We start from the raw sequence: 13,223 nt of genomic DNA on the forward strand, positions 1-13,223 counted from the left end.
GAATCTATTCCATGGCATTGTAGTGCCTAAACTGTTGAGTGACTAGATTTCCCTAGTTAGGAATTTAGTCCATGGCATTGTGGTGCCTAAAGTTCTTCATAGTTCATATAGTTTGAGATCTTCCATTGTATTTGTACATTATGAATACCTCCCTAGTGAAGAGGGAGTGTTGGAAAATGTAACTATGTTTGGTCTTCAATAATGTACTTGAGTCATTATGCAATGTACTTGTAAAATAATAAAGAAAAGAATTTTATTATTATTATTGTGACTTATTAAAGTATGTGTTTCATGCTTGGGTCACCATGTTTTAGGCCAAAGTTCCCAATGAAGACTTCTAGGATTTATTCTGAGTCTACAGAATTATTGTACATTTAAAGAGAACCTTCTTAGGCTTTTGAATCATGTAAAAAGGTTAAGTATTGAGTCAAATATGAATTATGGAACCTCCACACCACGTCGGCCTAAGAGAAGATCAAGTCGGTCTAAGGACCCTATTCGACCCCACAAGAAGCCTAAAAAGGGAAGGCCATCGAATTCATTTGGAGCATCATTCTCTCATCAAGTTGGAATTCTCTTGTAGCTAGAAGCAGTGCGAAAATCTCTTGTGGCTGGGCAGAAGTGCGAAGTTCTCTTGTAGTTGGGAAAAGGTGTGAAGTTTGTTTCCGAGAAGCCAAAGTGAATGCGAGTTTGGGGAGGTCTAAGGAGACAAGGAAAATCAAAATTTTGGTCTCTCTCTCTCTCTCTCTCTCTCTCTCTCTCTGTGTGTGTGTGTGTTTTGTGCCCTAGATTGGGAGATCAAAGTCTTCCAAGTTTCACTGTTACCAAAAGCTGTCAGTGGTTGTAAGTTGTTGCATAGTCGAAATTATTGGGAAGAGGTCAAAATTCTGGGAGGCTGACTTGGTGTGGAGGGAAGGTCTGGTCTTGGTCTAGGGTGAAGAGTCTCAAAGAATACTATTGAAAGGAAGTACTGCCTTGACTGGGTTTTCCCCTCGAATGGGGTTTTTCCCTAGCATGTACCTACATCTAGTATCTATTGTTTTATGTGCTGCTACTTTTCATAATTTCTTGATGAACTAAACAAACAAGATATAAAGAATCATAATAATAAGAAACATGACAAGTAATTATCAATAACAAGAAAATCTTTATTGCCTTTCTGATTTTCTAATAAGGAGCTTTTGTGGCTTAAGGTGGGAGAGAGAAACCCTCATTGTATTTCCCTGTTTCGGTGTTGAAATACACACCATAGCTAATGTTTCTTAGTTTCGATGTTGAAAGACACGCCCTAGACAATTATTATGTTGGAGGCATAGTTATCAAAACGAGACTAGTCATTGAATCGGTAGACCCCGCAGACTAAGAACAGTTAGAACCGTATGGAAACCGGTAAAAAAATGGACCAAAAAATCAATCAACCAAAAACACATAGAATATTCAAATTTTAAATAAAAACATATATTCATGTGCATCCATATGAATCCAAACCATTTATACACAAATAAGCAAAAGTTCTCATTTATATAGCATGTAAGGGTGCACATAACCAAAATAGCACTGAATGCAATCCATCTCTAAACAGAAAATACATCAACAAACAAACTCCACATGACCTCTAACATCCAAAAAAAATTATACTACAAGAAATATCTACATATCATCAAAATCATTTCCTATATTGGGATATTCATCATCAATATCACCCTCTAAACATTAAAATAAGATAGAAAAATCATAACATGTCGAGTCAAGATTTTGTTTGAGTGGTGGGTATTGTTTTTAGTAAGCTCATGATAAAGGAGTTCAACAACTAATGCCACTAACATCAAGTATATGCTTGGTGCTCTTGATTAAATATTAGTTCCAGACCCTTGTACATAAGAAAATCTGATGTAGCGATGCAAACCCCCCAATCCTGAAATCCTAGAAAACTGTTAAGTCTCTTGGATTTAGAGTGAGATCTAGAATTCTACTTTCTCCACAAGAAATCCAGTGAGGTTAAAGCCACTCTCAACCATCTTGAGTCATTTCATGGTAATCTTAAAAATTTAAGTAAAAGGATTTCATTTTCATCCTTTTACTTTAAGAATTTAACATTACCATGAAATGCATAGAAATAGTAGGGTCATATGCTTAAATATTAGGCACCTATTTTGGGCTAGTGCCCAACTAAGACAAACATTAAAAGGAAAAAAGGAAAACAAGCCCCACTAGCTACGTTATATGTCACTTTACCGTATCGAGCCAAACAAAAACGGTTCAAGTCACTAGTTTGAACTGGTTTTTGCCTCAAAGTGATAAGACCGGTTTGAATCTGCCGGTTTGGTTTAGTCCTTATAACACTGGTTGGAGGTCGTTAGTTGTGCTTCACAGCGCCGAATTATTATATCTTGGAAGGGTTGAGTTGGTGGACCGAGTTGCTAGAGATTATATTATATAAGTCTGAGAACCAGAAACCCAATATATCTTTCAGGTTTTCTATTTAGTATATTTATACCAATTATTATTAAAAAAAATAAACTTTATGTAATATATTTCTGGCAATTATTCTTGAATAAAATAAAATTGGGTTTCTTGCATCTTGTTTGTAATTTTTATGGATCTGTGTTGCATTCTATATTTTATTAGTATTTACGACAAAAATATATGTTGTAATAAATTCTAAGAAATTTTAGCAAAATAATAAAAAAGAATATTACAGTGGTATTTGAAATATTTCAAAAAATTGAAGAATAAAAAAGTGATAAAAGATTTGAAGATTATAATGGAGACCATGAAAAAGGAACTGAAAATTATAACAGGAATTTCACCAAAAAGGTAGATCAGGTTGAAGCAAGGGCATCATCAATGAATTGATAGCAAAAAAAAAATCAAAAAATAAACAACAATGGAAGAAGAACAAGAACACCCACATTGGAGATGCAGGTAAAACAATGTTGAAGATGAAATTTACAATCAAAATATCAACGACAAGAAAAGTTGCACCCATGAAAAATAAACAATAGCATCATTGGACCTGCACACAACCTCCATATTTGTGGACTGTAACAAAATTCACCTCCATATTGGTGCGTTGTAACAAAATTCACGACTTTTGGCAGTATAACGAAAAACCCTGAAATTTGTGTGCTAGTTATACTTCAGATTCCAATAATCACACTAAGTAGCCCCTTGACATTCTTCTGCATTAAACATTTGTCAATACTATTGACACTTCATTACTAGCACTATTAGTTCGTATGGTCCAACGTGATTTTAGAGGTTGAATAACTTGTAAAGAACAAATCGCATTGCCAATAACAAGGTATGATTCCGCTCATGTGATTGGCATCATCGAATCAATGGATGGTCTACAGTTCAGCGAGCTTTGTCCCCAATCCCCATTATTCCTTTAAATTTTGCAGGAAAAGTACATGGACTTCGTAGGCAAAACGAAAATTACCAAATAATGGTGGGATTATTATGGACCTGCTCGTCCTCATTCATCTGAGAATGAGCATGACTAACCCTAACCTTTCGTTCCCAATGGATATTCTACCATGGTCAGATTGCTACAAAGCGGTATCTGATCGCGCAATAGAAATGATTGCACAAACTATGGCCGAAGCGGTGGGCTCATTTTTGTCTGCACAGACTCCATACAATCCCTAGGCCATAGGGCTTTCGAAACTAAGGATGAGCGTCTTTTATGAAGTTCCCTTTGAAAAAGTTGCCGAGCTAATCGTCCTGCATTGTTTTCCATCAGGATTGGAATTTGAAATAGACTCACCCATTAAATTTGATAGCTTTCTATGAGGGTTCATTTTCACAATTTCAACAAATTTTTTTAACTTTAATTTTATGTAACAGGCAAATCACCCCATAACACACAAATTATCTGTCAAATTCCATCCTTGCTTTCCATGAATCAGCGCGCAGTGGCCACTATATCGAAATGGAGCCGAATGTATCGTGCTTGTCTCAATTTTGGAATAGCAAATTATCTGTTAAAATCCATCCCTGCTTCCCATGAATCAGCGTGCAGTAGCCAAGTATATCGAAATGGAGCCGAATGTATCCTGCTTGTCTCAATTTTGGAAAAGCAGAGCATATACTCTTCATTTTTTAAACCGGGCAGCACTTAACCAGCGGCAGTCTCATGCATTAGGCACTGCAAAGGGCCACAACAACAAAAGTAATTATAGGGGAGCAATCTTTCGCAGTCGTGCACACATTGTTTCTTGTACCAGATCTGCAAAATGCAAGACAACATCCGTGGCAATTGCAAAGTGCTTGTTCGTAGTTCTTTTACTTCGTCGGTATATGGTCACTTTTCAGTGTTATCTTTATGACATCTTGTTAGTAGGGAAGATGTATTGGGTTCATATTTTTCAGACTTCCATGTTTTTGATGTAGATATTTTTGTTAGGGAACAAATTTAAACTAGTCAAATTTTGACACACCTCGAGTAGGTCATTTTATTCTGGGGTTGATTATGGAGGCACAATTTTCAAAAAAATCTAACAATAAGAGTGTTTACATGGTTTTTTATGGTGGAAATGTATTCAGCACTATCAAAACCCCTTAACACTAGAAATCTTGAAATTTGAAAGCTATAACCAGATTTCCCAAAATTTCTACTTGATTTTTGATCAAAATCTGACCAAATTTTCTACTATTTTCCAGAAAAATTTGTAGCTTCATTAAATTACTCTATTCTAAAAACTCTTTGGAAAAATATTTAATTTTCTTTGATGATTCTATTGATGATTGTTACTTATTTGATGGGATTCGTACACCAACTTTGCCAACAGTACCGCCTGGCCATACCTCTGCTGATAAATGTTCTTGGTACAATTTCAAGTACGTTGAAGAGAAGATATTTTGTTGAATCAAATATTGAAGGAAACATTTAGGTCGGTTGTTATTCTCTTATAAGCCTGGCCTTGCTCTTGTTGTTCATGCTTACCTCACCAGGAAAAATATGGCCTCAGAATCAAATGCTGGGAAGTTGAAAAAAGCCCAAAAGTCTAAACTGTTCCCATGTAACAAAACACTCTGTCAAAAAGGAAGGGGATTGGTAGTCCCAAGCGGTTAGAAACGCAAAAGCTAATGACCAAGGTGTTATTGTGGAGTCATCTGTCAGAAAAAAGGAGATGGGCAGCCCCAAGGGAATTAATGGAGGCTGCAACTCTGGTTAAACACAGTAAAATACAAATGCCATATTTTCGGAGGCCTTTTAACACTTCGTTTTTACAGTGTTGCGCCACTATTCTTGCTCCAGACACTCGACTTCATACTAAAAAACTAAAACTTCATGACATTTGTTTCAAACACACATTGATGTATTAATTTTTATGAGAGAGTAACATTAAACCAAAATATGGGTTCACAGACCAAAAAAAAATAATTTTCATTACTTTCAAACACTACGCAATACAAACTCCTTCTTGGGCAGTACACCTTGGCATTTGCAATTTACCAACACCACATAGGAATTAAATCTGAATTTGATTGACTGGTGTTTTGCAGGAGGAAAGAACTTGTAAAGTGTTATTATGGAATTTTTTTTTTCAATTTAAGAAATTGTATTGGGAGTAATTCTCAGGGGTACATAATTCTGTTAGGAAGTAAACCATAAAATTAGTGAGGACCAATTTTTTCACCTAACCATTAGACCACAACCAAAACTATGTTATTGTGGAGCCACCTGCATTACCATCCAACCAAATTTTAATCTTGGGGAGAAGTACCAACACAATATGATTGCAGCACCATCACTGTCAATATCTGTTCACCATGACACAATGTCAGATATTGGATTCGGGTTTGAAAGTGCTTCACATCCGCAAAAGAGAATGCCCCTGCATTGACATCACAATCTAGCTGTGCATTTATACGATTATGTTATTCCCCATAACTTTCTTACCAATGGAGATATAACGAGGGAAATAGTGGAGAGATATTTTAAACATACATGGATCCTTACAGTCTTCATAGAATTCACTGTGGATCTATCTTTTTCATGGCAAAGATACAAGGCTGCATTGTCCACTACCGTTGCACCAACAACAATTCGTGATCCTTCTGACAAACACTACTCCAAGGTTAAGAATCTGTTAATGGATTTGAGGAGTCTTCTGTCAAACGGTGATTCAAATGGCAATGACAGTCAGTCGAAGTTAGTGCGACATTATAACAGTGCCTTGGGAAGACACAAAAGAAGAAACTTATTGCTTGGTAGAAATCGTACCATGGATCAACATTGATAGCAGCCAGTCTTTCGGGGCTGACAAATCTTCATCAAAATTTTAATTTACTACTGTCATTTGTGCTTTTGGCGCTATCATTTGCCAAGTAAAATTGAAGATTACTTTCCAACAAGGTTAGCAGATAACTTGGATAAGCCTATATTGAAAGAGAGTCCAGTAACCATTATTGCATTCATTGCTGAACCTGTCATGGGTGCTGGAGTCATTTCACTCCTTGCCACATATGATGGAAAGGTGGAAAGGTGTGTTAGTTTTGACAATGAATTAGGTAAATTGTAAATAAACAGTTACATACTGAATGTTTAGTTATGTAACGGTAGTTAGTGACATGAATATATCGAATGCTCATGTAGAGGCAGAATCATTGTTGAATAAAGTAGATCAAAATTCAGTTTCGAATTTCTTCGTCATTCTATTGTGTTTTTCTTCTCCTATTTTCTTGATATTCTTTCTACAATCTCTGCTATTCTTTCTACAATTGGTATCAGAGCCAAGTTCAATTAAAAAATGCCCAAAAGATTTCGTGGATGCGTTGAGATATGAGGGCGTTGGAGCAGTTGATCATTTCGATTTGGGCGATTGTTTTGCTGGTGGAGTCTTTTCCGTCTGTTCTGTGTGTTGCAATTAGCAAACGTGGATCCTTTGTTGCGTGAAGACTGGCAGACTGTGGAGTTTTTTTTTTTTTTTTCGCTGGCGCCTGTCACGTTGCTGCGTGGAGAGCCAAAGGTGACGTTTGCAGTGTTTGATTGTTGTGCTGGTGGAGTTTTTTCCATCTGATCTGTGTATTGCAATCAGATCCTTTTGTTGCGTGGAGGCTGAAAGACCTGCATGAGAGGGAAGATCTGAGTTGCTGCCTGCGTGTGGAGACCAAACGTATCCCAAAATCTGCGTTGTTTGCCAGAATTTGTTTGTGTGTTGGTGTTGGCTGCCAAACCTCTGCTGCGTTGGAGCAAGTGGCTCTGAAGTCTGCTGCGTTGGAGCAAGTGGCTCTGAAGTCTGTGTGCTGCTGCCCAGGTCCGCTGCGCGTGTTGGCTGCCAGAATTTATTCAGCAAATCTTCTACAAATCCGGGTATTTTTTAAAGAAATTTGTCTCAGAAAGTATCCTTTTTTCAAAAAGATGTGAAAATAAAATTTGTGCAATTTGAAGATAATTCTGGAAATAAAATGGGAGGTTTTTTTTTTATATAAATATTGGTGGAGAAGAAAGGGGAAAGGGTTCAGGATTCTTTTTTGGCTGTTTTGAAACCAGAAAAACAAAAGGGTTTGCAAGAATGTTTTGAAACCAGAAAAACAAAAGGGTTTGCAAGAAAGAAAGGATTTGTAAATAAAAAAAAAAAAATTTAAGAAAAATATAAACCCTAGTTTAAAAGCTGAGGTTATTTTTTTTTTAAAGGGAGAAAGTCTGAAACCCTAGGAAGAAGGAAAAATGGCCAAGATGTCAAATGCAAGATTCGAGGTGGAGAAATTCACCGGAAAGAGCAATTTTTCTCTTTGGAAACTGAAGGTTAAGGATCTGCTCGTGCAACAAGGGTTGCACAAGGCATTGGATGGGGTAACTAAGAAACCTACAACCATGACTACTTCAGACTAGGAGGACTTGGATGCCCGAGCTCTCAGTACCATCCGGTTATGCCTAGCGGATGAAATTCTCTTCAACATTGTTGAAGAGACTACGGCGTCAGGATTGTGGGAAAAACTTGAAAATCTCTATATGACAAAATCGTTAACCAACAAAATTTATCTGAAACGACAGTTATATAGTCTTCGAATGAAAGAAGGTTCAAACGTTGCAGAACATTTGAATGTTTTTAATACACTAATTTGTCAATTAACAGATATGGAAGTCAAGATACAGGAAGAAGATAAAGCCATAACCTTGTTGTGTTCTCTGCCTGAATCATGGGATCACTTCGTAACTTCAATCAGCTTCAGCTCTGCTGATTCTTTGAAGTTTGAATCAGTCGTGGGAGCTCTTCTGTCTGAAGAAGTACGAAGAAAATCCAGCATTGAAACAGCTGCATCAGAAGCCATGGACGCTAGAGGACGCTCAAAGGAAAGAGGAGAAAAACCAAGGGGGTCTTCCAAGTCGAAATCGAAGGGCAAGAAGTGTAAGGCAAAATGTTGGAACTGCGGTAAAGTTGGACACTTGAAGAAGGACTGTTGGAAACGGAAGGAATCCGAAAACCCGAAGAACGAAGCGAATCACGCTGATTCAGGTATGGTAGACGAAGTTTTATCTGCTGAAGAATTGTGTATGATAGATGAAACTTCACCGAAATGTAATGTCTCTCAGAGTTTTGATAGCTGGCTGTTAGACTCTGGTGCTTCGCATCACATGTGCCCACATAGAAATTGGTTTACTTCGTATGAAAATGTAAACGGTAGTTCTGCGTTTATGGGTAACAATATGTCATGTAAGACTGTTGGGATGGGAGATATCAGGATTAAGATGTATGATAACACAATTAGAACGTTAACTAGTGTTAGACATGTACCTGATTTGAAGAAAAATTTAATCTCTTTGGGAGTGTTGGATTCAGATGGTTATAAGTTTACAGGTCAAGATGGCGTCTTGAAAGTCTTCAAAGGTGCTCTTATCGTTATGAAGGCAGAAAAGGTCGGAAATCCTTACAAGTTAAAAGGAAGTACTCAGGTTGGTGAAGTAGTGGTTGCGTCAGAAAAGGAAGAAGCAGGTACTCGTCTGTGGCATCAGCGTTTGGGTCATAGAGCGAAAAAGGTCTTCACATACTGATGAAACATAAATCTCTTCCCGGTCTGAAATCCTTGAATTTAGATTTCTGTAAACATTGTGTGTATGGAAAATAGTGTAAACAAAGATTTAAAGTTGGCAATCATAATAGTAAAGATGTTTTAGACTACATTCACTCTGATTTGTGGGGGCCTTCCCCTGTTATGTCATATGGAGGTGCATTGTACTTTTTAATGTTCATTGATGATTACTCTCGTAGAGTTTGGGTCTATATGCTAAAAAGGAAAGCTGATGTATTAAATGTCTTTAAATAATTTAAAGTAATGGTAGAGAAAAAAACAGGCAAATCTATTAAATGTCTAAGAACTGACAATGGTGGTGAGTTCACTTCTGTTGAATTTGAACAATACTGTAAGGATGAGGGTATTGTTAGACACAAAACTGCTGTTTATACTCCTCAGCAAAATGGTGTTGCTGAGTGTATGAATCGGACTCTTATGGAAAGAGCCAGAAGCATGATCAGCAATGCTAACTTGTAAAATGAGTTGTGGGCAGAAGCAGTGTCTACTGCTTGTTATTTAGTTAACAGATCACCTTCAGTAGCAATTGATTGTAAAATTCCCGAAGAAGTTTGGACAGGTCAGTCTTGTGACTATTCTCATTTGAGGATATTTGGTTGTGATGCTTATTCTCTTATTCCGAAAAATCAGCGTTCAAAATTAGATCCAAAGTCGAAATGTTATGTCTTTGTTGGGTATGACTATGCAGTGAAAGGATATAGGTTGTGGGATCCTACGTTGCGGAAGATAGTCATTAGTAGAGATGTAACATTTGATGAATCCTCTTTGTTAAAATCAAATGTTGAAAGAATTGAACAGGAACAGGTATCGCCGAGTCAACAAGTTCAATTGGAGGCTAAATCTTTCGGTGACAGTCGAAAGGAAGGAGAGACTTCTGGAGACAAAGGTGTTGAAGACACAAAGGAAGCCGTTGAAGCTTCTGAACCAGTGCAAGTTTCTGAACCAGTTCAGCAACCAATCGCTCTGAGAAGGTCTACAAGGGAAAGGAAAACTCCCAAAAGGTATGAAGATTCTGCTTCATCTATTGCTTTGGTTACTGAAGATGGGGAACCTTCTTGTTATCAGGAAGCAGTAGATGATACAGATAGCGAGAAATGGAAAATGGCTATGGAAGACGAAATGGACTCCTTAGCCAAAAACAATACCTGGGATCTTGTGGAGCTTCCTGAAGGGAGAAGTGTTGTTGGATGTAAATGGGTCTTCAAGCTGAAACAGAAAGTTGATGGTAGTATTGAAAGGTATAAGGCGCGACTGGTAGCAAAAGGGTATTCTCAGGTTGAAGGTATAGACTTTCATGAGATTTTTTCTCCAGTTGTAAAACTTGTCTCTATACGTACTGTGTTGGCACTAACTGCGTTGCTTAATCTTGAGTTAGAACAGTTAGATGTTAAAACAACTTTTCTACATGGTGATTTGAACGAAGAGATATATATGGAACAACCAGAAGGTTTTGTACGAGGTCGCAGCAGAAGATTAGTTTGCAAGCTCAGGAAATCATTGTATGGTCTGAGGCAGTCTCCCAGACAATGGTACAAGAAGTTTGATTCCTTCATGGTGAGCCAGAACTTTATAAGAAGTGAGTATGATCATTATGTGTACTTCAAAAGTTTCAATGACATGTTCATTATCTTAGCTTTGTATGTTGACGATATGCTTATTCCAAGCAAAAGCATGGAAGAGATCAACAGGTTAAAGGCTCAACTCTCTAGGACATTTGATATGAAGGATCTTGGAGCAGCAAAACATATCTTGGGCATGGAGATACACAGAGACAGGAAAAATGGTAAGCTTTGGTTGTCACAGCAGAAGTATGTGGAGAAGGTACTTGAAACGTTCTCTATGAATAATGTGAAACCTGTTAATGTTCCTTTAGCTTCCCATTTTAAGCTTTCTTCGGTTTTGAGTCCTAGAGCTGATGAAGAAAAGCAGTATATGTCTCATGTACCATATGCAAACGCTGTAGGCAACTTAATGTATGCGATGGTATCTACAAGACCTGACATTTCACATGCAGTTGGAGTTGTCAGCAGGTTCATGGCAAATCCAGGGAAAGAACATTGGCAAGCAGTGAAATGGGTGCTTCGATATCTAAGAGGCACAAGTGATCATTTCATCGTCTTTAATGGTAGTGAAGGATCAGTCTGCGGATATGTAGATGCTGACTATGCAGGTGATTTGGACAAAAGAAGATCTACTACAGGTTACGTCTTTACTCTTGCAGGTGGAGCAATTAGTTGGATGTCAAAGCTTCAAAACACGGTTGCATTGTCCACTACCGAAGCTGAATATATAGCTGCTTCAGATGCCAGTAAAGAAGAAATCTGGTTAAAGGGTTTGCTTGATGAGATTGGAAGGACGCAAGAGAAAGTGAATGTACTTTGTGACAGTCAAAGCGCTATTCACTTGGCTACAAACCCTGCCTATCATAGCAGAACCAAGCACATTGATGTAAGGTATCATTTTCTGAGACATGTGATTGATGGCGGAAAAGTAGCTCTTAAAAAGGTCCATACACGAGAAAATTGTGCAGACATATTCACAAAGCCAGTTACAGTAGAGAAGTTGCGGTGGTGTTTAGCTTCTCTTGGCTTGCAGGAAAGATGATGAATGGGAAAATTGTTGTCAAGGTGGAGTTTGTTAGTTTTGACAACGAATTAGGTAAATTGTAAATAAACAGTTACATACCGAATGTTTAGTTATGTAACGGTAGTTAGTGACATGAATATATCGAATGCTCATGTAGAGGCAGAATCATTGTTGAATAAAGTAGATCAAAATTCAGTTTCGAATTTCTTGGTCATTCTATTGTGTTTTTCTTCTCCTATTTTCTTGCTATTCTTTCTACAATCTCTGCTATTCTTTCTACAATTGGTATCAGAGCCAAGTTCAATTAAAAAATGCCCAAAAGATTTCGTGGAGCAGGCGTTGAGATATGAGGGCGTTGGAGCAGTTGATCATTTCGATTTGGGCGATTGCTGTGCTGGTGGAGTCTTTTCCGTCTGTTCTACATGTTGCAATCAGCAAACGTGGATCCTTTGTTGCGTGAAGCCTGGCAAACTGTGGAGTGTTTTTTTTTTTTTTTTGCTGGCGCCTGTCACGTTGCTGCGTGGAGAGCAAAAAGTGACGTTTGCAGTGTTTGATTGTTGTGCTGGTGGAGTTTTTTCCATCTGATCTGTGTATTGCAATCAGATCCTTTTGTTGCGTGGAGGCTGAAAGACCTGCATGAGAGGGAAGATCTGAGTTGCTGCCTGCGTGTGGAGACCAGAACGTATCCCAGAATCTGCGCTGTTTGCCAGAATTTGTTTGTGTGTTGGTGTTGGCTGCCAAACCTCTGTTGCGTTGGAGCAAGTGGCTCTGAAGTCTGCTGCGTTGGAGCAAGTGGCTCTGAAGTCTGTGTGCCGCTGCCCATGTCCGCTGCCTCTATTCTGTGTGTTGGCTGCCAGAATTTATTCGGCAAATCTTCTACAAATCCGGGTATTTTTTAAAGAAATTTGTCTCAGAAAGTATCTTTTTTTCAAAAAGATGTGAAAATAAAATTTGTGCAATTTGAAGATAATTCTGGAAATAAAAGGGGAGGTTTTTTTTTATATAAATATTGGTGGAGAAGAAAGGGGAAAGGGTTCAGGATTCTTTTTTGGCTGTTTTGAAACCAGAAAAACAAAAGGGTTTGCAAGAATATTTTGAAACCAGAAAAACAAAAGGGTTTGCAAGAAAGAAAGGATTTGTAAATAAAATAAAAAAAAAAATTTAAGAAAAATATAAACACTAGTTTAAAAGCTGAGGTTATTTTTTTTTTAAAGGGAGAAAGTCTGAAACCCTAGGAAGAAGGAAAAATGGCCAAGATGTCAAATGCAAGATTCGAGGTGGAGAAATTCACCGGAAAGAGCAATTTTGCTCTTTGGAAACTGAAGGTTAAGGATCTGCTTGTGCAACAAGGGTTGCACAAGGCATTGGATGGGGTAACTAAGAAACCTACAACCATGACTACTTCAGACTGGGAGGACTTGGATGCCCGAGCTCTCAGTACCATCCGGCTATGCCTAGCGGATGAAGTTCTCTTCAACATTGTTGAAGAGACTACGACGTCAAGATTGTGGGAAAAACTTGAAAATCTCTATATGACAAAATAGTTAACCAACAGAATTTATCTGAAACGACAGTTATATAGTCTTCGAATGAAA

General features: G+C 37.8%; 1 protein-coding gene across 1 annotated transcript in view; it reads left to right on the forward strand.

Moving 5' to 3' along the window:
- The first annotated feature begins 4,041 nt into the window (after positions 1-4,041).
- Positions 4,042-13,223, forward strand: part of LOC149267227 (bidirectional sugar transporter SWEET2a-like) — a 46,829-nt gene continuing 37,647 nt past the window's right edge. Inside the window, exons 1-3 of the mRNA XM_089410544.1 lie at positions 4,042-4,337; positions 6,014-6,160; positions 6,365-6,519. Of these exons, the coding sequence (XP_089266670.1) occupies positions 4,042-4,337; positions 6,014-6,160; positions 6,365-6,519 (598 nt within the window). The remainder of the gene's footprint in view (positions 4,338-6,013; positions 6,161-6,364; positions 6,520-13,223) is intronic.

This window comes from Pinus tabuliformis, chromosome 6 (assembly GCF_031772625.1).
Source record: "Pinus tabuliformis cultivar Carrire ecotype Pingquan chromosome 6, CPIR1, whole genome shotgun sequence".
Taxonomy (NCBI): domain Eukaryota; kingdom Viridiplantae; phylum Streptophyta; class Pinopsida; order Pinales; family Pinaceae; genus Pinus; species Pinus tabuliformis.